The sequence below is a fragment of the Sparus aurata genome, chromosome 10, assembly GCF_900880675.1.
Source record: "Sparus aurata chromosome 10, fSpaAur1.1, whole genome shotgun sequence".
NCBI lineage: Eukaryota > Metazoa > Chordata > Actinopteri > Spariformes > Sparidae > Sparus > Sparus aurata.
This window is the reverse complement of record NC_044196.1, coordinates 11101967-11125040: the sequence shown is the minus strand read 5'-3', so window position 1 is coordinate 11125040 and position 23074 is coordinate 11101967. Positions and strand designations below refer to the sequence as shown.

At 41.9% G+C, this 23074-nt stretch overlaps 1 protein-coding gene across 1 annotated transcript in view; it reads left to right on the top strand.

The window, feature by feature from the left end:
* LOC115589623 (dachshund homolog 2-like) overlaps positions 1 to 23074 on the top strand; it is a 103039-nt gene that overhangs the window by 57189 nt on the left and 22776 nt on the right. Inside the window, exons 3-4 of the mRNA XM_030430636.1 lie at positions 8118 to 8233; positions 20688 to 20798. Of these exons, the coding sequence (XP_030286496.1) occupies positions 8118 to 8233; positions 20688 to 20798 (227 nt within the window). The remainder of the gene's footprint in view (positions 1 to 8117; positions 8234 to 20687; positions 20799 to 23074) is intronic.

Below are 23074 nucleotides of genomic sequence, written 5' to 3'. Positions count from 1 at the left end.
CTACATTTATCTTATTTTTCTTGAATGTTGGTTCAAGAATTTCCGTTCTGTATAACTGAGTCACCTCCTGCCAGTGGTGCTATAAATAAAGATATTATGTGTTTAGTCTTTTTGTAAATAAACGATAATTAAAGGGTTAAATATATCCTGGTGACGAAGAATAAATGGTGTTAACTTAATGTGACATATTGAGGCTGAGTGTGTGTGTCGTAAATGTTATTTAGTTTGGTTCGTCTTCACTTTGTCATTCAGACATTAGTGAGACTTTGTGTGGTTCATGTTTAAGTTCACGTTGTTACGTAAGAATATCTAAAGAAAGTCTTTTTTAGAAAAATAAATAGAAGAGTAGAAAAATAGAAATACATCAGGAGTAAAAAGAGGGAGGGAGATTTTGCAAAAAACTATTTATGGTTAAAAAAAGTAAAGAAAAAAACACAAATATAAGATAAAAGTGAAGTTTACAGTTTGTTAAATATGTAAAATTACATCTCAAATAAGGAGAAAATTGTAGAAAAGTGAATAAATCTAAAAACTTCAGATTGAAAACAAGATCATACAAAATAAATTCGAACTAGATCCCGACTGATAAACATTTACCTGTCACGGATGTGCGTATCATGTGTATGGTGGCCCTTATATGCCAATATTAAAACTAAATAAATGTGTAATGATGCTCGTTACAAAGTGTCCGTGTCACAACTGTGTGAAGGTGAATGATCATAAAATAAGAATAAAAGCCGCTGCGTCGACATCCATCGTATCAGCTGCTCTCTGATCAAAACCATAAACATAATTCAGGTTATCGGAGGCAGAAAATGAAGAAGAAGAAGAAGAAACCAGATATGAGAACAAAGATCGTGAATCTCCGGATGATGAAAGATTGAAACAGAAAACCGATAAATGAAAAATAAGAAAAAAAAGCGAGCGAGAGACGAGGACGGTGACGGAGAGATAAAAGAGGAGATGAAAGATTTTAGTTAAAGAGGGTCGACCCCCTCGATCGGCCCCACGTATTGACCGGACCGGGCTTTGATAAACTACACTGTGTGTGTGTGTGTGTGTGTGTGTGTGAGAGTGTGTGTGTTTGTGTGTGTGTGTGTGACCTCTGCACGTTCCGAGCTAAATCAATCTGTCAAACGTGTTAGTGCGTCTGTGCTTATTCACCGCCATGCCTGTTTTTGTGTGTGTGTGTGTGTGTGTGTGTGTGTGTGACCGACCCTGACCGGCCATCAGAGCCAATGACGGAGTATTGATCAAGGCTCCGTCACCATAGAAACGGCCATTTGGGAGGACAGGCGAGGGTGCGCGTGTGTCAAAGTGGGAAGACTTACTTCAAGGTGGCTCATCAGATCATCTGGTGTGTGTGTGTGTTTCTGTGTTGCTGTGTGTGTTTCTCTGTTTGTGTGTGTGTGTGTGTGTGTGTGTGTGTGTGTGTGAAATGTCAGCTCCGTGTTTTCCATTCACGGCATGTTTACGTGTTTCTCGGCCAATTAAAAAGGTCATCAAAAAACACAAAAACACATGTTCCTAACGTACCGCGTCTCATTCTGATCAGTCAGAGAATCTTTCCCTCTTTAATTATGAGATATTATTTTAATGACTGTAAACAAACGGCAGCAGGAGACTGTCTGTCTCTGTATGTCGGAACCCACCGCGTCACGTGGATTGATTTACGGCGCTAAACGGGGAAATCGGCGCCGTCCGTTCAAGCAAACAGAACCTGGAGCTGAACTCAGAGGACGTACAGCAGCTGGTGTTGGTACTCTGTTACTGGGAGTTTATTACAAACATGTTCTGATGAAATCTAGTTGTTAAAGAATCGTGACAGAGACGAACACTGACGGAAACACGAATTCCAAACCCACGAAATCACGTGCGACCAGACAGACGAGAGCTTTAAACGGCCTCAGTGCGGTGGTTCTGGTCCACATCTGGGTACGATCAGATCTGTCGTCGTCCAAACGACTCCAAACGTTTGCATCACACATCGAGCCAATTTTGTGTTTTTATAAACTGTTTGGAGCAAATGATGACGCGGTGTCGGCTCTATTGGTGTGGAGGGAAACAGCTGACGAGTCACGTGAGTCGAATGTTCGCTACGTCACAGTTTACTGACGTGAATCTGTTTCCATCGAACGCTTTGTGTGTCAACTCTGATTTGAAAAAGACAAAGTTTTGGGGAAATTTGGCGTTTTTTATACATTTTTTTACTGCGATATTCTTCAAAATGCTTCATGGGCACACGGCTCCTGGTAACGATCATGGACGGAGACGCACTTCAATTAGAATTTTCTTTAGCTATAACTCTGAAAATGCATCTAAGAATCAGCGTTTAGTCGCCTTAAAGTCAGATAAAAGTAGATAAAAGCAGACATCGTGTCAAAATAACCAGTTAAAAGTGAAATATTATAGCGGTTGACGTGTTTTTACACCATTGAACCTTTAAAAAGGCTTCAGTTACGCACCTTAAGACCAAGACTCACTCTCTTTTAGCTATTGCTCTGTCTTCACTGTCTTTATTATTAAACCCCAGGCTGGGAGCTTTAAACCGTCTCGATGTGGTGGTTCCGGTCCATATTTGAAGGCAGTTTGTCCACAGATTGATGTCGTTGTGAAGAAGACACAGTGGAGTTCAGTAGAAGCACTCGTCTCTTATAGTAACTGTGAAAGGCGATCCGGGTTCAGAGGTGAACTCGTGAAAAGGAACGGAGGAGAAAAGGAGAATGAAAGGAAGTGAGTGATCTGATTGGCTGATGACGAGAAGAGAGAGTCGCTCACAGTGTGAAGGTGTGCAGGTGAGGACGTCGACGGGGTCGAAGGTCGTCGTCTTTGCTGTCCTGTAATGATGTCGTACGAGAGTGTCGGGGTGAAGAAACGAGAGCCGGAGCAGAAAAAAACCAACGCACTCGTTTCTATTTAAGGGTTCGAATGCAGTCAAGGTTAAGGGTTAACAAATGAATGTAGGTCAGTGGACTGGCAGTGAGAGTGTGTGTGTGTGTGTGTGTGTTTGTAGCCACGCTTGTGTATCTATATGCAAGTGTGTATGTGTGTGTGTGAGTGTGTGTACTTCTATACGTGTGTCGAGTGTGTGTGATGTGTGTGACCTGCTCTTTGTTCCTGTGCTCGGTGCAGTAAGGAGAGTGGACCGTTGACGAGGATTAATGCCCAACATATGGCAACCCTACGGGACACACACACACACACACACACACACACACACACACACTGCAGTCATTACTCTGAACAAAGAACTGTAAGGCTAATGAGAAGGCAATATCATGTGTCCTTTACACACACACACACAAACACACACACATGGCATGGATTCACGTGGATACACACCTTAATGTTGCTTATACATGGATGGATGCAGATGAACACACACACACACACACACACACACACACCTGGTACTGTAACATGTATCCATTGTGTGTGTGTGAGAGAGAGAGTTGAAAGGTAGCAGGAGGCTTGTTGATGGAAAGGCTTTAAGGTTTGAATGCAAACACCTGTGTGTGTGTGTGTGTGTGTGTGTGTGTGTGTGTGTGAGCAGAAAGACAAGAGAAAGAATAGTGTGTGTGATGCACAGGTGTGTGTGTGTGTGTGTGTTTGTGATTGAAGGAGAAAGCGAGGGAGAGGTTAAGCAGAGTTCAGAGGAAAAGTGAAGGTTCATGTTTTCATTTCTTCATGCTCCTCTGACTCTCTCTCTTTCCCCCCTCGCTCGCTCAGTGTGTGTGTGTGTGTGTGTGTGTGTGTGTGTGTGTGTGTGTGTGTATTTTCTCACGTACAGGATCACACCCCAAAACAATTTCAGACGTTTTCTCTCCACATGTTCTCACACACTTGTCTCTCTCCCCTCTGTCTATCACTCCCAGTGGGATCTGACCGATATGCCGACATGTTCCCGAAAAGCCGACATTCTATTCTATTCTATTCTGTTCTGTTCTATATCAATGGATGGTAACGGAACCTTCTTTAAGCCCCGCCCCCCCCCAGTTACCGTTGCTACGTCTGTCAGGACTCCATTCTAGAGCGATACTAATTCTTGCAACACTAGTTGTTTTTGTGCACTTTATGTATTTGTGCGCAAAACAATCTCAGAGGAAAAGCAGAAAATGAAGTAATAAACTCATAAATGTCACTAAAGTTTCTATTTTTCCCACAATTTAATGTTTGACTGGCAGTCTTTCTAACAAAGGAACCTTAAATTTGCATTTTCTTTGGCCAATTTCCTTAAAATTCTGTAAAAATTAGCATCACATTTGGATGAGAATTTGGCTAATAGGTCTATAAATTCACATACATCCATTCGCATATAAATAAAGGCTTTATGACAAATATAACAGCTACACACTGACAACTGTTTTAATCAGATTTGATTGGCTCAAGCTAGCTAGCTGTTTAGCCACTTTTGTGAAAATCTGGTTAAAATTAGCGCTAAATTTGGATGGAAATTTGGCTGATGGGTCTTTGAAGTCAGACAAAAGTATAAAAAGAAGGCATCATGTCAACATTACTAGCGAGAAATAACCATTTTTTAGCAGATTGATTGATTGGCTCAAGCTAGCTAGCTGATTAAAATCAACTTGTAATGTGAGTTTGTTCAAACGACTTGTTTTACACCATGAAACTAAATGTTTCACTTTAATGAAAGAAAAGGCTAACTGATGAGAAGGCTAACACCATCCGGGTAGGCTAACGAGTTGGCAGCCGAATTAAAATCCAATAAAGGGGTGTTTTTTTACGCTTCAGTTTAAGGTAGGATATGTAGTGTAGCTTAGCTAGCTAATAACGGGGTACTCCTTTTTCAAGAAGGTAAATAATTAAAAATAATTAACATTAACTTGTACGGTGAGTTTAAAACGTTTATTCAGTTGAAGCCGATAAAAAGGCTTCAGCTAACTTGGCTACACACGATATCAATGTCTCCGACTAAAAGTCTTCAGTAGCTAATGATCCAAGTATTTTTTTATTGTGGTATAGCAAGTTAGCTTTTGTAGCATAGTTAAATATTATAGAAAAATGTATGATTGGACATAATTTTGTAATCTTGGTTAGCTTACTTTTGCTAATAAATAACACGAGTAGTAGTACGAGTTTAACTTTTATAAAAGAAAAGGTTGGCGCATGGGTGAGCTAACACTATCCCAGGAATGCTAACTAGCTGATAAAAAAAAATAATAATAAATAAAAAAAGTCTAATTCCTACCTTCATAAAATAAGATATATAATGTAGGTAAGTTAGCTAATGACAGGCTACTCCTTAGCTACTGTAAGTTAGGTAGCTGGACATGTTAACGCTGGAGCAGTTTAATGAGTCTCACACAGTTTTCATCTTGTATTTTTGGACATTTAGCCGTTTTAATATCCTCTGTTACGTTGCCCGCTCTGTATTCAGTGTCGGTTTCTCTTCTTATCTATTCTTTCCCGTTCTATTTTCATCCGGCGGCTCTGTGCTGCTGTCTCGTACAGGTTTTAGTTTTTTGGTCCTCTCTCCTTTCTCTCTCTCTCTCTCTCTCTAGGTGTAAATGACTTTGGACGGCCATCTGTTACTTAGCCACCCTGCAGAGAGTTGGCCTGCATGCGCACCTCCTGTGTGTGTGTGTGTGTGTGTGTGTGTGAGAGTGTGTGTGTGTGTGTGTGCCTTCCTTCATGTTTAGCTGCACGTGTGCGGTTACTGTATTCTTGTGTTTGTGGGGTGTTTATTTATGCCTACGTGCACATGCATAATACAGTAGGTCCTGTTGGAGTGTGTGACAGAAATAAAGAGGCAGCGATGGTTGTTGTGTTGTGTTGAGTTGTGTTGTGTTGTGTTGTGGATGTGTACTCCGGCTCACTTGCACATGTAACATGTCTTCCCGCGCTCGTGTTCGGATGTGAGACATTGTTTTACATCAGTGTTAGCATATTTAGCCCCTGTTGATGCTAATGTCCCCCTTTTTTTCTGGATTTAAACAGATTTTTTGCCAATTTAGACTTTAAAATCTACACATTTATATTATGTTATGAGTCACTGGTGCTGTCCCTTCACAATAAAAGCCCTCCAGCTGCAACTAAGGCGTTTCACGCCTGAGGTCGCGAGTCAAAGTCATTCCAACAATCGGACAATGAAAAGAAAAGTCTCTAAATTATTTTACTTAATTGGATTTTTTATATTTTATTAAATGAATTAGCTGTTCAGTTACATTTTCCCAGTAATTCCTCATATCTGTCTGACAATTAGTTCCAAATAACTTGATTATTTTGTGGAAGCTGATTAACACAGACTTGTAAAATAAAGCGTTGCGGTTTAATTTTCCATTATTAAGGTCTTAATGTTCTCTCACACTGCCAGGGATAAAATTCAGGATGAGAAAATGCTGTTATTATTGATTTAATAGACCTAAAAGTCGTTAAATATAACTAAAAATACCAAACATATGTACAATTTAAAGCATCAAGTGTACAATCCTCCAGATTTCAAAGCCCACTGGTAGTTGGAGGGCTTTTATTTTGAAAGACAGCACTGATAGTAATTATTTGGATCATCAGAATCAAATGATTTGATTTATCTGCTGGTGAATCGAGATCAAAGTTCTGACGTTAAATGTGATGAAACAACATCCCAACAGATTTATCACCAATCACACATTTCCATTTCTTGCATCAGGACTCTTCTTCTTCTGTGGTTTTCATGAGTGGATGAACACGGAGCTCTTTCTGCCCTTCGTGACGAGACGACTCGATGTTTCTGCTGGTTTTTAGTACTTCGAGGTGCGAAAATGTCACAGAGAAAAAGGATCATTTCCCCCCGGAGACACCGACTATACGAGCGACCAATCAGATTGGGCGTAGCGTTGCTGTTCTCCGGGACGGCGGCCGGTTGAAGCTCGCTGCGTGATGTCAGGTTGTGATGTGATTACGTCTGAGCGACCTGCTGGAACATCCAGCTGTCGGCTTCTGCTGCTGAGCTGAAGCTCCACAAACACTTCAGACAGCATTGTTAACTTCACGTCTGAAGTTTTATCAGTTTATAGAAGAATATAATATATAAAGTGCAAAAAATGTAAATAAAAAACAGTGTCTTGATTAATAAAGTGATTCTGTCACAAACCTTAAGGTGTTTTATCGTCTAGAAGGTCAAAATATGATAAAATATTTATTAATTTATGTGTTAAAAAACTCTGATTTTATATTTTTTCTATTATGAAAGTAATATTTTGGGATTAGTTGGCAGTTTTTAAGTATTTCTCGTTGTTTTCGTCACTTTTTTGTAAAAATGAATACATTAGTGATCAATGTTGCAGCGTTGTACTCGAGTAAACGTTAAGATATCATGTGAAAATATTACTTTGGTAACAGTAATCGAGAAAAAGTCTTAAAGTATCTTGTAATAAATGTGCTTTAGTGTCAGAAGTAAGTATAAAGTGAAATTATACATCTTTACATCGTCTTTACTTTATCTTTGTAATCTATAAGACAAGTAATTATCTGACCCCTGATAGATTAATTGCCGATAAAATGAATTAATTTAAAAAGCAATCTAAAAAGTAACTAGTTACTAAAGTAATCAAATAAATGTGATGGAGTAAAAGTACAAAATCTGCCTCCAAAATATAGAAGTAGTAGGAGTAACAGGAAATACTTAAGTTACATACAAGTACCTCATATTTGTTCTGAAGTACAGGACTAGAGTAAATGTAATCAGTTACATTCCATCATGAGCTCTAGGCAGTAAATAAAATAAAGATTACTTAACATAAAATAAGTATAATGGATATTAACAGATATATTATAAATACATAAACATGATGGGACATTTCTCGTTCCTAAAAATAGGATTTGTGTTTTCTTACTCACAGCTGAAACCGTTTCATTCATAAACATGTGCAGATATCAGGCTGCTTCAGATGCAACTGAACTGAACGGTGTCACACCTGAATCAGCTGTGAGTCAGCGTGTGTGAGTCAGTGTGGTGTGAGTCAGTGTGCGGCTGTGTTTGTGTAGATACGAGAGTGACGAGATGAGAGATGGAGCTGCGTAACGGCCGACACCGCCGACATGAACGATCACGCTCGCTCCGCTCTGAGGATGTAATTCTGCGTGGTACTAATTAATCTCTGTCTCTCCCCCTGCAGCTCTCGTCCGGGCCGTCCTCCGAAGCGTTGTTCTGGTGCAGGGATCCAGGAAAGCCCCAGGCTGCTGCACCCGGGCCTCCCCGGCCTGCTGTCCCCCAACCTGCTGTCACACACCGGTGAGAGAGAGACGTCCTCCATCTTTCTGCTGCTCGCTCAGCTCCTCGCCTTCACTCTCTACACTCGTTTATTTAACTGGGGCAACGCAGACACGCACACAAACCATGCTACGACAAAATGACCTCATTTAGGTTATGAAGTAGCACCAACAGAACAGTTAAAGGAACAATTCACCCCCAAAAAATGAACACTTAATCAAATCAACTCACCCTGATGATGATGATGAAAAGTCAGGTGACTTCTTGTGGTCCACGAGACGTCACCTGACTTTTTATCATCATCATCATCAGGGTGAGTTGAGTGAACAGAACATTTCTGGAGCTTCACAGGAAAACAGCGTCACAGCATTCTGCTAAACACCTGAAGCAGCTGGAGGCTTGATTTAAAATGTGAACAAACAGAAAGGGAAACATGAAATGGATCCAGTCAGCTCGTCCAAAAAAGTCTCCAAAAGATTTCCTAAATTGACTTTAAAAGATGTGAATACATCCTGTTAGCTGAGCAGCTACAGTCAATGTTTCGTCTTTAAAAAGGTTGTAAATAAAGACTTTTATATTTAATGTGGGATCACACAGGACCCTCCGTCATCTCTCCTGGATTGGTTGCCTTCTCTATGTTTAATTAAATCTGTTAAGTCCTAGTGAAGCTCTGGTGGTGTCTGTTTTTGTTGTGGTTCTGATACGATCGTTTGTGAGCTGGACTGTAGTTTCCCCAGTAAACACACCGACATATTCGGCCGTTCTCCAGGTAAACTGCTGCTCCTGTTGAGTGTCTCCTGGCTCGTTAGCAGACCCGGCCCTGCTGCCCGTTAGCTAACTAGCCCAGAATCAGCAGCTGCGACCGCTGAACAGGTCGGTTTGTTTACTGGGGAAACTACAGCTCAGAATCCACGATCAGCTCCGTCGCTGGCTGATTGTTTCTGTAATTAATGAATCAAAAGATTTCACAACCCATGAACACAAGACAACCACTGAACGTACAGTTAGCAGCTAGCACGCTAGCTAGCTAACTCCTTTTCTCCCTCGTTTGTGAAGCCTTCTGAAAATTAAAGACACGAGCCAATCAGAGGCAGAGTAGGGTGGGTCTTGAGTCATTACTATTACCTTTCATCTTCCACTAAATCTCAAACGATTCCCCCTTTTCTTATCCTCCTCATCCTTCTTTTATCTCCACACATAATTCCTCTCCATCCCTCAATCCACACCTTCTTTCTTTGATCCATAAGTGAAAGACGTAGAAGAGAGAAAAAAAGAACGAGGGATTTTTTTTCGGCACAGAAAGTGAAAATGGGCAGAAAGAAAAAGCTGTGAGAGCGAAAGAGAAAGAGGGAGGGAGGGAGGGGGGAGAAAATGGAGAGAAGGAAGGAAGAATGTCGCCAGAGGAGATGATGAAACCTAAAAACGACTGCCAAAGAAGAAGAAGGGAGGGAGAGAGGGAGCAACAAAAAAAAAAAGAAAGATGGCGGGAAGAAAAAGAACGACAGATTGTTTTTCGGAGTTGTCGGCAAACGAGTGGATGAAGGGAAGATATCTAGAAGTATGATGGCGATTGAGGGATGATAAACGACTGGATGGATGGATGAAAGGAGAGAGAGATGTCGTATGAGGATGAAGAAGAAGAAGAAGAGAAAAAGACCTGCAGAGAAAGAGAAAGAGAGGCTGAACGAGTGCAGACTGCATGGTGGTGTGATGAATGACACGTCTCTGGGGTCCCACTCCTCCATCTGTCCATCCTCCCTCCTCCTCCCTCCCTCTTCTTCTTCTTCCCTCCTTCTTTCTCAACTCATCTCTCTGTCACCCCCCACTTCAATCTCTCCTTTCTTTATTATTCCCTCTCTCCCTCTTTTTCTCACCTTTTTCCTTCATCTCTTAATCCACTGCTTCCTTCACTCTCTCCCGCTTTAATTTGCTTCCTTCCTTCCTTTCTTCCTCCCCTCATTCTCTTTTTTTATTTCTTTTTCCTTCCTTTTTTCGTCCATCCTTCTTCTTCAACATATCTTCTTCCCATCTTTCATCATCGTCTTTCTTTCTTCTACCTCACCCCTTCATTTCCTTTTCTTCCTTCCTCACCTTGCTTCCCTTTCCTCTTCTACTTCCTGGCTCTTATCCTGTCCACTTTAAATCTCCTTTACCTCCTTTTTCTCCTTTGTTCCATCTCTCTCTCATCCACATTTTTCTGCTCTGGCACTCCTTCGTTCTTTACGTACCTCCGTCCTGCCACCATTTTTTTTCTCTCCTTCCTCCCTTCTGTTTCCCCTCCTTCACCTCTCTGACTTCACACCTGCCGTCATGCTCTCCTCTTCTTCTTCCTCCCTTCTTTTCCTTCAACTTTTCCTCTATCCTGCCACCCTTTCCTTACCTCTTTCCACCTTCCCTCTTTCATTTTTGACTCCCGTTATCTTTTCTCCTCCTCTCCTCTGACTCCTTCTTTTTTCATGCCTCCTTTCTTGTCTCCTTTAATCCTCCCTCCTTACTTCCTATCTTTCAGTCTTCACCTCCTTTTCTCCCTTTTCTTTCCTTCCACTTTTCTCTGCTGTAGTTGTCTTTTGCTTCATACCTCCTCATGTCCTGCCAGCCTTTACTTCCTCCTTTCCCTCTCTCTAGTTTCTAACTTTACACCCTTCATCTTGCTTTCTCTGCTCCTCCTCTTCTTCTTCTTCCTCACCTCCCTTCATTTCCTTTCACTTTCTTCTCCTATGAAACTCCCTCCTTCACCTCCATCCTGCCACTCTTTCCTTCCCTCCCTCTCTTTAATTTCTGACTCCTGTTTTCTCCTCCAACTGTTTCTTCTTATTCCTTGCCTCCTGTAATCCTTCCTCCATCCTTTTTACCCTCCTTACTTCCTGCTTTCCCTTTCACCTCTAAAACCTTTCCTTTGTTCCTCCATTGTTCCCTCCTTCCCTCTCTCTCATTTCTAACTTCACCCCTGCCATCTTGCTTTTTCTCCTCCTCCTCTTCTTCTTCTTCTTCTTCCCCTCCTTTCATCTCCTTCGATCCGAACCTTCACCGTCTTCACATCCTTCTCATCCTCATATTTTTCACTTGTCACCTCGCTCCCTCTTTAAACTTCCTTCCCTCCTTACTTTCCTTTCTCTTCATCTCAACCTTCACTTCTCCTTCTCACCTCCCTCCTTCCTCCAAATCTCTTTTTTTTTCTCCTTAACCAATTTTCTTCTTCCTCTCCATCTTTTCCCTCCTTCCATCCTTCACTCCGTCCCCTTGACAGTGACTGTTGGCCTCCTTCTCTCTCTCTCTCTCCAGGATAAATAAAACATGGTTGTGTTTAGTGACATATGGACACAGCTCACTGTGGCATACTAATGACACACACACACACACTTCTGCGTACACACACACACACATCAGGTGTGTGTGTGTGTACGCAAAAGTGTGTGTGTGTGTGTTTGTCGAACATTAGTGGAACCCAGAGAAAACATTTGCTCACTTATGATCGCTCATTAGCTCACACACACACACACACACACACACACACACACACACACACACATGCACACACATGCACACAGCACATATATACAACACACACACACACACACTTGGCAGTAGCCGCTTGTCGCATTCCGCCTCAGTCACACACACACACACACACACACACACACACACACACACACTCACGCACACACGCAGAGTTGGTCGTCTTAGCGGCCCTGCGTCCATGGAGACGCCACGTTGCCGAGGGAGACGGGCTGTTGTTTACGACCTCGCGGGCGCCACGGCGATGGGGGGCATCGGCCAATCACAGATGGACATTTATCACACTGTTAGAAAACACGGAGTGAGAGGAGGAGAGAGGGAGTTTGGAGGAAATGGTGAGAAGAGAGCAGAGAGATGAGGAAGAGAAGAAGAAGAAGAAGAAGACGACTACTGGAGATTGAAGGAGGGAAAGAGACAGAAGAAGAGAGCAGAGACAGGTGGAAAGACAATTTGACTGAGGAGGAAAACACTTAAAGGAACAGTTCACCCCAAAAATGAAAATACAGACATGTCTTCTGCCCCCATGCTTTGTTGTCTTTACGTTAAACAAGTTTTGGGGTGAACTGTTCCTTTAAAGGAGCTTGTACGTACGAACTTTACTTTGAACTGATTGTAAGTGTGCCGTCCTCTCTCGTAATACCACCTTGTGCCTCAGGAGGCGATAGTGAGTGAGTGTGGCGTCCAGTCTGCCCTCAGGCCAACGTGAGAGGGTGAAGAACAAGAAGAAGAAGAAGAGAAATCGTGTTTGTCAGCAGAGAAAGAAGCGGAAATCAAGAAAGATCTTGGCGAGCAGAAGAAACGGAGGATGTACGATGCAAAGAGAGGAGAGAGGAGGCTGCGAGGAGAAGATGGAGGAACTAAAGATAGAAAGGACATTATAAAAATGGAGATGGAAGGAGGAGAAAGGAAAGAGGGACGATGGACGAAGGAGCAGAGGAAGGAGGCAAAGTTAAAAAGTGGATGAAACAAGAAAGATTAGGGAGCGAGGGAGGAGGCATAAACGACAACAAGAGAGTGATATCAGTTTAATTGGCCTCATCTTCCTCAACAAAGAGGCTGTGATGATAAGCGTGGGAGTGTGTGTGTGTGTGTGTGTGTGTGGTGTGTGTGTGTGGTGTGTGTGTGTGGTGTGTGTGGTGTGTGTGGTGTGTGTGGTGTGTGGTAACCTATGCAGCGTGCTGCGGCACTCATTTGACTTGTTAATTCACTTCAAAAACAGCTCAATGGTTCGCCTTGTCTTCTAATACACACACACACACACACACACACACACTTCACATAAACACACACACGGCTGCAAACACTTCGGGTACACGGACACACATAAACAAACATGCAAACACTTAATACACACTCACAAAGACAGTTTTTTCTAACGCACACACACACACACTTCCTAGAAAACATCCACACACACTTAAACGGACACACCTGCAGCACACCAACACATTTTTGGCACGTTTTGCGGTGATAAACATAAACATCAGCACACGCTGCACACACACACACACACACACACACACACACACACACACACACACACACACACACACACACGTACTCTGTGTAGGTTACAGATGAAGTGCTTTCAATCTTGTCATGAAAAGAATACACTCATCTGAGGACTCTTATGTGCACCTGCAGAGAGAGGGGGAGGAGGAGGAGGAGGAGGAGGAAGAGGAGGAGGAAGAGGAGGAGGAAGAGGAGGAGGAGGAGGAGGAGGAGGAGGAGGAGGAGGAGGAGGAGGACTAAAGTGACATTAAGTCTTTTTCATCTCTCCTCCTCCTGCATCACGTTTTCACGCTTTTCCTCAAAGTAAACACACGCTCGACTCGTGCAGAACTACTCCAACACAACTGAGCAATAATTACTTGTTTCTGTTATTTTCTGCTGTACTGATGCAACAACGTCAAACAACAATCCTCAGAAGATCTGCAGACGGGCGACACTGAAACGGTGTGATTGACAGCTGAAACGCAATAGAAACAAACAAACAACATAATTCTGGAAGATCGCAGTGTAATTGAACACTAACGGCTGAATTTTGAGGTTCTGCCAGAAACAAAATCAATGAGGTTATAAACTATGAAAACCAGCGGCGCCCTTCATTATAATAAAACACTGTGAGCTGCTTGTTTTTAGTCAGTAATTACTGCTAAGACTACAGGATTGATGGTCCCGGTGATGTCTGCCGTATTTAAGGTAAACTTACTCGTAGAAGCATTATTAACAGTTATGGTGTCAATGTATTCTTCATCAATTACAGGCGCTTTGGTCGAGTCGAGCGCCATCCGATAGTGTCATTATGTGACGAGTCGGGAACGAGACTCAAAAATCATCTTTCTTACAAATTGGACCTTTAAACATGTAATAATAGAGCCCTCAACTATGAACTTTAAATAGCCAAACGACCAACTTTCAACTGGCGGTTGAATCTCTCATCAATTAAGACAATCAGGGAGTTGAACACCCAACTATTGACGTATATTTAGGTTTTGTATCTTAATAATATAACCTTCTCATTGAATTTAAGCGGGTTACATCCAGTAACTTAAAATAAATGACATAATGAGGCAACAGAATTGTAGACAAGTGACTTTTTAAAGTATTAGACCCCCAAATAATGGACGCCAGACTATAAAACACAACAATTAACAGCTTTACCTGGGTAGAAAATCATCAATCATTGATTTTGTAGGGCAGAAGAACCCTGTACCATTGACTTAACTGGACAATAGAAAGAAACCCTTTACCAGTTGGTATTAAAGCCCCAAATGATTGACTTTAGTAGACAAAAAGCTGATAATCAGAGTCTTTTACAGCAAACTGATCCAATTAGTATTTAATTTAATAGCACAGAACTCTTCACAGGCAATAGATCCACTGACACTACTAGTCATCCACCTACAAACCTCAAACTCGTATTGAAAAAGTGCTCCAGACTTCCCGTTGAGCTGTTTTTCAGACATCTAGAAGTCAAAAAGGATGACTCTAAAGCCAGTGGCTCTGTCTATTAGAGATGACACAAAATGGCCGCTGTACAAATGGTTCCAAAGGGGCGTCTTGGACTTTCCAGTGAAAGCTAAAGATGGGCGACCTAAGTGCCCGAGTGCGGGGAGCTGAAATCTATTTGACTCAGCACAAGTGCAATCGACTGCATTTGTAAATTGGCACTCCGAGTGCTCACAGGAAAAACGAAGGAAAAAAAAAAAAACAACCAGCAAAACAAAAAAAGCCAGAACAGTGTGTTTCTAAATTCAGAACACAAAGAGCAATTTCTCTGGTTTTCCTGTTTGTTTTATTCAAAGTGTCACTCCGTCTCTGAGAGCGCGTTCGGAGCACTTCGTCAGAGATGTAAGGTGCAGCGGATTAAATATTTACGACCGCGGCCAAATGGGGTGGGTTTCACGCGAGCCCGGGAAAGGGTTGGGGGGGGTTTAGGACTCTGGAAGATCACCCAACAGCCTCCACCAGCAAACTCAAAGCTATTAAAGACCATCCTGACGTACTGTGCTGTGGAAGGACACTGTCAGATCTCATTTAGAGTATCGCCTGCCACGTGCTGGATGCTTTTACTGAAAAAGGCCTTACAGTAGCAGCAGAGGGGATATGTATTTTATGATGGGCGGGGCGTTAATGACTTGGACGTACAAATACAGGATGTTGTGTCGGAGATGGACATTTTGTTCGGGGTTGCCACAGGGAAGAGAGGGAAATGTACCTTCAAGTTGAAACTCTTGTTTTAGTTTCATGTTGTCTTTCAGGCAAGAGTTTGGTTTTCCCCAATGTTTTGGATGTTGAGACGTTAAATGGTTTACGATAGAGGCTGCAACTGACAGCAAGGCCTTTTTATTTTGAGTTTCTGCACTACAGTTGGTAGATTTTACCTGTCAGTTTAAAAGTGTAGATTGGACTGTGATGTTTCCCCATTTATGTTGGTGTTTTTGAAGTCTCTTGATAAACATCACGTGTTTTATACGAGAGAAAGTAGAAAATAGCAGTATGGGGTTGTTTTACTAATCCAATTTTGTAGTTATTTCGACCTCCTCGTAGCGCCAGAGGAAAAGTCTGAGGTTCACCAAAATCATTAGGACTCAACGTATTGGAAGTATGAATATCTGTACCAGATTTCATGGCAAACAGTCCAGTAGGTTCTGGGATACAGGGCACACTTTAGGGAACACCAATCAGATTTTGTAGGCGTTTCATTGGTGATTTAAGTGCTATGTTTGACCTCCTGATGGCGCTAGAGGAAATGTTGGAGGATCACCGAAGTAGTTGGGGTTTATCATGTGGGCATTATGAATATCTGTGCCAAATGTCATCCCAATCCATCCAATTCATGCTGAGATATATCAATCAAAAGTAAAGAAGTGGACAAACCAACCAACTGACATCCCTAAAGACTGCTAGCATGAACAAAAACATGCTACAACCATTACAAATACCAATCAGATGACGTTAAAAGGCAAGAATATGGTCTTAACACTGCACAAAAAGTAAGAATAGGGATAATCCAGTTTAAATATGAGCTAAAAAAGTCTTTATTTAAACTGACCTTGACTTGGCTCGTGGCCTTTTTGATCAGGCAGGTCAGAGCCGCCATCATGTGAGCACTGGTGGGAAAATTCCCCCCCCGATCTCTGACGAGTTTATTTCTAGCGCTGATGTTTGTCACGTTACGCTGACGACTCACTTCTTTCCCGTCATAATCCTGTTTGTCCTGATTTCCTCTCTTCATTCCTTCTTCGCATCTTTCCCTCCCTTTTCTCTCGTTCGTCCTTCAGAGAGCATTAAGATGCACGTGAAGGAAAAGGAGATGGGTAAACAATGTATGGAAAACCCACAGGGGACCACTGAAACACACACGCACACACACACACACACACACACACACACACACAGGAATATATTTATTTTCTCACACACACGCACACACGGGTCCTATATGATGCGTGTGTCTTTGAAGCAGTCCGTCAATCAATCACACACTAATTCCCAAGGTTCCTTGGTCGCCATTAGCGCCGGGGTCGATGCTCGGTAACCGTGGACACAGCGGACAGCCATCGATTTGAGAGAGAGAGAGAGAGTGTGTGTGTGTGTGTGTGTGTGTGTGTGTTTGATAGTCATGATGGAGAACAGTATTGTGGCTCTGCCCTCAATATTGATTGTCTTCTGGTTGCATTGAGGCGAAGCGGGCGTTCTGACTCTGTGTCCGAGTGTGTGTGTGTGTGTGTGTGTGTAATCCATGATTTGTGTGTGTGTGTCCATCCGTGTGTATGTAGTGCTGTTTCCTGTATCTGTATATGCATCTCAGTGTGTGTGTGTGTGTGTGCCAAGGTGTTCTCAGTAATCAATGTGTGACTCCATTTTCTATCTTTATTCCCGACCTCTTTTCTTTCATCTTCGTTTTCTGTAACTGCATATTAATTCTTAAATTTGAAAAACTTCCTTTGCAAATATATTCACTTGAATTTCCACCTGAAAATAATTTCCCAAAACTAACTTTTGCACTAACAAAACTGTTTTCATCAGCCTTTAAACCTATGAAAAGACAACTTTTGTGTCGTATCACGACATAACAAATCCAAAATCTATATATTGTCATATATTATCGAGCTCTAGTGCAGGATAGAGTGATTTTGTCCATCTAATGTTGTCTTTGAAGTGACTTTAACGATAATAGATCGTGGCTACATGTATGTGAAAGGTGTAGAATCATCATCCTGACCTGTAACTTCACTGTTTTCATTCAGCCCAACTGCTGTTTCCAGCAAAAACAAAAAAAAACAAACTATAAAACAACTGTACACTTCCTGCTCAACAAAGCGGAAAACTAGCTGGTCAGCAAACTAGAACACTGAGCAGCTAAATACACAAATATGAGGAGGTGGAGACCAAAAACAGAGCTTAAAGTTGAGCTGAAACGAAAGGCGGAGTGACGTTTGCTTTGGCATATTCACGGATTTCTTGCAAAAAGATCAGATAGGGTGGGACTTCTTATTGGTTTTCTTGGCGGGTTTAGCTCCTGGCAACTTGCGGCCTGACGTGTGTCAGCTAAGAAGTGAGCAGCGTTAGATTGGACTAAACGAGCTCGCTGTAACTGCAGCTAATCTCTGCCAACCAAAATCAGTGAATTAAGTCGTACATTTGTGCTTTTGTTCAGTAATCAGTGAAATACTCCATGAGATCTGAGCTGGCAGGATGTTAATGGTTGAAAAACTGTTTTGTACAAGCTGACATAAACAAACGTGACGTTGAGTTTCACAGGAAGAAATCACGACTGCAATTTTTTCGGCATCTATTTAGTTAGACAGGTGCACAGTTTGACTGTGGATGTGATCTGAAACGGTTAAAAAGCATGTTTCACTTCAGCTCGACTTGAGTGATTATTGGTCTGAAACACGACTCAAAATAACAGTTTCTCTACAGTTGCTGGACGTGTAAAGAGACAGTTGTTTATTAAAAAAAAGTCTATTATTTTAACAAAGACAACACAATCGATGTGTTCTATTTTATAACTTCCTACTCTACGTTTGAACCGATTTCTTCCGGAATCCAGGAAGTGATTTATAATAAATACCTCGGCTTGTTTCACAGACGGTAATGAGGAAAGGCTCTGGAGTAAGAAAGGGAAAGGACAAGAGAGAAAGAGGTGCAGTCAAAGAGCCCGAGGCAGAGTGACCAGACGTATTGTCTGCTGTCCTGCTGAGAGAGAGGAGGAGGAAAGAAATGGAGAAACATGATGGAGGAAAGGAGGCCAAAACTGAGGAGAGGAGGAACGCTGGACCAGAAGGAGGCTGCTACTCGAAAGCACAAACAACGAATCTTTAAAATGCTTCCCCTGATTTTACCGCTGAAACGTGCTTTCATATTAAAAACAAATTAAAATGTACTCACTTTATTTTGACGGTGTAAAAATGTTTGTGAAAATAAGAGGTGAAGGGAACGAGTCACAACATAAAGGAGGCTGAATGTGGGACACTAAAGGGAGAAAACAAGGGAAGAAGCAGGATTGATGTGAGAGGACGAGGGGAAAAGATGGAAAGGCGGCAGAACAGAGAGGTCTGGAAATGGAAAAACAGTCAGAAAGAGGAATGAGTGACACGAGGAAGTGGGATGGATGAGAGCGACGAGGTCAAACGGAGAAGAGGCTGTGTGAGAACACGAGAAGGAGGAACAGCAACGATAGACGTCAGCTGTGTTTTTAATTTGAAAACAGCTACGAGTCGGTCATTTCACTCCTCAACATATCTTATTTTTAAACTACTTTACCCTATAAAATACCCATGAAACAGCTAATGGAGTGATATTAGCAGCAGCCAATAACCCAGCTCGAACCAGGATGGAAAAACAGAGGGAGGCTGGTTCGATGTGAACAGTGCCGAGGTGGTTTTCTCTCCAGGTTTGGCTCCTGGGTCAGCGAGCTAACGTTACGTATAGCAGCAGTTAGCGCTAACTTTAGCGAGAAAGCCGCTGCTATCTGTCAACCAGGAAACTCACGCCAGTAAGAATTGAACTGATTAAATATGTATTAACTCCAAATCAGAGATGTCAGAAATAAAAAACCTTGGGACAACAAAATGTATTTAATTAAAACACCAAAGACATTCTATGCTAACTCTGTGTAGCCTCAGCACGGCAGCAGCGTCATAAAGTGGAGAAAGTGTTTACTGGATGAGACACTTTTAATGATTTTACAGAAGTTACAAACTCTAAAATAATTTTATTTTAAATTCAAAAGCAAACATTTTGAAGGTATAAAAAATACCTTCAAAATGTTTGTTGTTCTCTGACTGAGATTTTAGCTTCATGGGAACTTTAAAAAGCAGATTTTTTTTCTTTTGCTGTTGAACTGAAAGATTTTAACCGTCTGCACGTCTGTCGTTAATTAAAGAACTCTAGTTTAACCTCCACACCTCCTCCTCCTCCTCCTCCTCCACCCATCCATCCCTCAATCCTGCTTTAAATTAAATTTCAAACAACGCGACAACTCCTCCTCCTCCTCCTCCTCCTCCTCCTCCTCCTCCCTCTATCTTGTTTTCTTTATAGCTTGCAGACAACTGTACTGTGTGTGTAATGGACATTCCTCCAAGGCCGTCAACCGTGACCGGGGCAAAACCAACTGACCTACACACACACACACACACACACACACACACACACACACACACAAAGATAAGCATGCATACATTCCCTCACACACACACATTTCTACTTGAAAGATAACTGTACATAGCTCACACGCACACTTTCAAGCATAATAGTGCATTTATACAATGAATCACACACACACACACACACACACACACACACACACACACACACAGGGTCATCGCTCTCACTCTGCTGGTTGTTGTGTATAGAAGTCAGTTCCAGGTCAGTGCACAGAGCCAGGGATCTTACTCCATACAAAAGAGAGTGTGTGTGTGTGTGAAGCAGTGGGGGCGTGTTCTGTGTGTGTGTATGTGTGTGTGTGTGTGTTATTTTCCTGCATGTGTGTATCAGTGAATATACATCAGGCCCGAGGCGTCAGAAACAGCACTCACACCCTGAAACACTTCAACAAAACACTCCGACTGAAAAGACATTTTGACAGCGACAGCCGAGCGCGAGCGTCGGTATGTGTGTCACAGCACAACGCAAAGCATCATGGGTAACACGGCAGGCCAGGCAGCACCTGTCTGAGGAGGAGGGGGAGGAGGAGGAGGAGGAGGAGGAGGAGGAGGAGGAGGAGGACGTAGCGACTAGGTTTTATGACAGCTAATGATTCCAAAACTGGTCGAAAATTACGACCGTGTGTGAGAATGTTTATCACTAAAGATCTTTGTCATGATGACGACAATGGTGATGATGATGATGATGATGGTGGTGGTGATGATGATGATGATGATGATGTAGCTGACAGTACTCTGTGTGTGTGTGTGTGTGTGTGTGTGTGTGTGTGTGTGTTTGACAGGCCTGACAGCAGCAGCGATGGCCGAGCTCCAGAAGCTGCAGAAGATGAAAATGATGATGAGTCTCCAGAACGGCAACGAGTCAGACAACGACGACCTGCACTCCAACACAGGTAACACACACACACACACACACACACATACACCTGTACAAAGTAACTAAGTACTCTACAATTTTCTATCTTATTCTTCTGCTTTACTACATTTCAGAGAGAAGTACTGTAGTTTTTACTCTGCTACATTTATTACAGCTAGAGTTTTTTTCACACTTTATAAAAAATGACCTATTGTTACAGATTAAACTACCAAAAGTATGTTATGTGAATAAAAAAGTGACTTTTATTTTTGATACTTTAAAAACACCTTCTTGTCACAATGTGTGCTTTAAAGGAAAAGTTCACTCAAAAATGTAAATAAAAGAAAAAACATTTCTGGACCTTCACAGCAAAACAGAACAACTAAAGAAGCTGCAGACTTGTTTTAAAAAGTAAAAAATAAAGAAATAAAAAAATAAAATTGCTCCGTACAGCTCGTTTGTCGTAATGCAACGTTATCACCGAGATCCCATGGATGTGAAAATACTATATTTTTAAGTTTAAATTTTCAAGCTCAAGTTTGAAATACCGTGTCAATGCAAAAGAGACAAAGCCCTCTAGTGGTCGGAGTTAATATGACAGGAGCAAAGGAGGAAGTCGGGTGATTGTAGAGAGGAAGTCCAGTCCAACAAAACACGTCAGGTTTCTTTTTCTAAAAGCATGACCTGGATTATTGTCGCCTAATTTAGAGGACTTATTTAACGACTAGGATTCCACAACTCCATCGTCAGGACAGACTTTACATCGTTAACCCTCCTAAAATACAAGGAATCATTCTTTCTTTCTTTCTTTCTTTCTTTCTTCTCCGCCTGAAGTAAATCTCCTTTTTGAGGGTTTGGCATCCTTAAAATCTCAAGAAACTTTGCACAAAATTGAAAAGTGGTAGAATGGTTCCGATTTTATGAGTTATGATCTTTGTTGAAGTGTTACCAGACGATGCATTTCATGTTTTTGTGATAAATATCCCTGTCTTGTGGTCTCATGTGTTATGTGCCACCAATTATCTAGTTTATCATCGTTAGCTTGTGTAGTTTTGTCTCTTTTTTCGGTCTGTTGTGCAGTTTTGGATCGCCTATAATCAGCACACCTGCATAGCTCTATTGAAATGTCCTTTATTGTTCTTTTCCAACATTTTTAAAGATGTAATGATGTTTTTGTCTTCCTGGAAGTTTGCGGGAAACTTTGGAGGAAGTGACTCTTACAGCAGAACACGGCTGCTCGCCGTGTTCTGCTGTAAGAGTCACTTCCTCCAAAGTTTCTCCAAAGATGCATTAAAAACAACGCACTTAATGCGGATTTATTATTTGAGCTGGAGATAAAATATCAAACTTGTATAACTTGTTTGAAGTGAATAAAATATCCCATGCTAGTCTGAACACGGAGACACATTTTTACCGAAAGAAAGAAACAACGGATGTTTATTTTGGTAACAAACGGGACATTTTTCAGACTAGATTTATAAATAACGGGCACGAACATGGCAAAAAACAACAGGAGGAAAATACAGCAACAATAATGTCAACGATGCTGTTAATTTCCAGTCATATTTCCTTGATGGTAACGCCCGTCTGATTATCACGTTCGCTCTTAAAAGTGTGTTTCAGGGAAAAGAGAAAAACACCAAAGTACGAAGTGACATATATAAAACAAAGACTAAACGCACACACACACACACACACACACACACTTTCCGGCCCACTCCATCTCTTGCTGTGTTTGCTTCTCTGAATTATTAAAAAGACAGAAAACAAAAAGCCGAGAGAAAAGAAAAGAGAGAGAGAGAGAGAGAGAGAGAGAGCGTGCTGTCCTTCCCTCTGTTTCCAGCCCGACTTCCCCTGTTTCTATTTTTCTTTCTCCCGTTTCTTCCTTTTCTTCAGCTGACCTGGCAAATGGGCCGATAGAGTTACTCTTCCTCTATTCTCCCTCGTTTGATTCTCTTTCACCCAGTCGTTTTTTATTTATTCCCCTCCCGCTCGTCTTCTTCTTCCTCCTCCGTCTTCTTTTATTTCATTCAGAGTGTTTTCTGTTTTGTTGTGGAAAAGCCTCCTTTTTTTTCTCATTGTCCGACCTTGTTTTCTTTGTAAGAGACACTCACACCAGCCTGGGAAACTCCGGCGGACAATGGAGCGGAGGAAACGAGTGTACGAATGAAAAAGAAAATAAAGCGAGGGAGGACAGAGGGGAAAAATAGACTCATAATGAGAGAAAGGGATATTTAGGGCGAGAGGAAAAGGAGGGGGGGAGAAGAAAAGATGTTTGAGCGTTTGATGGGTGAAAGTCGATCGCTCAGGCAG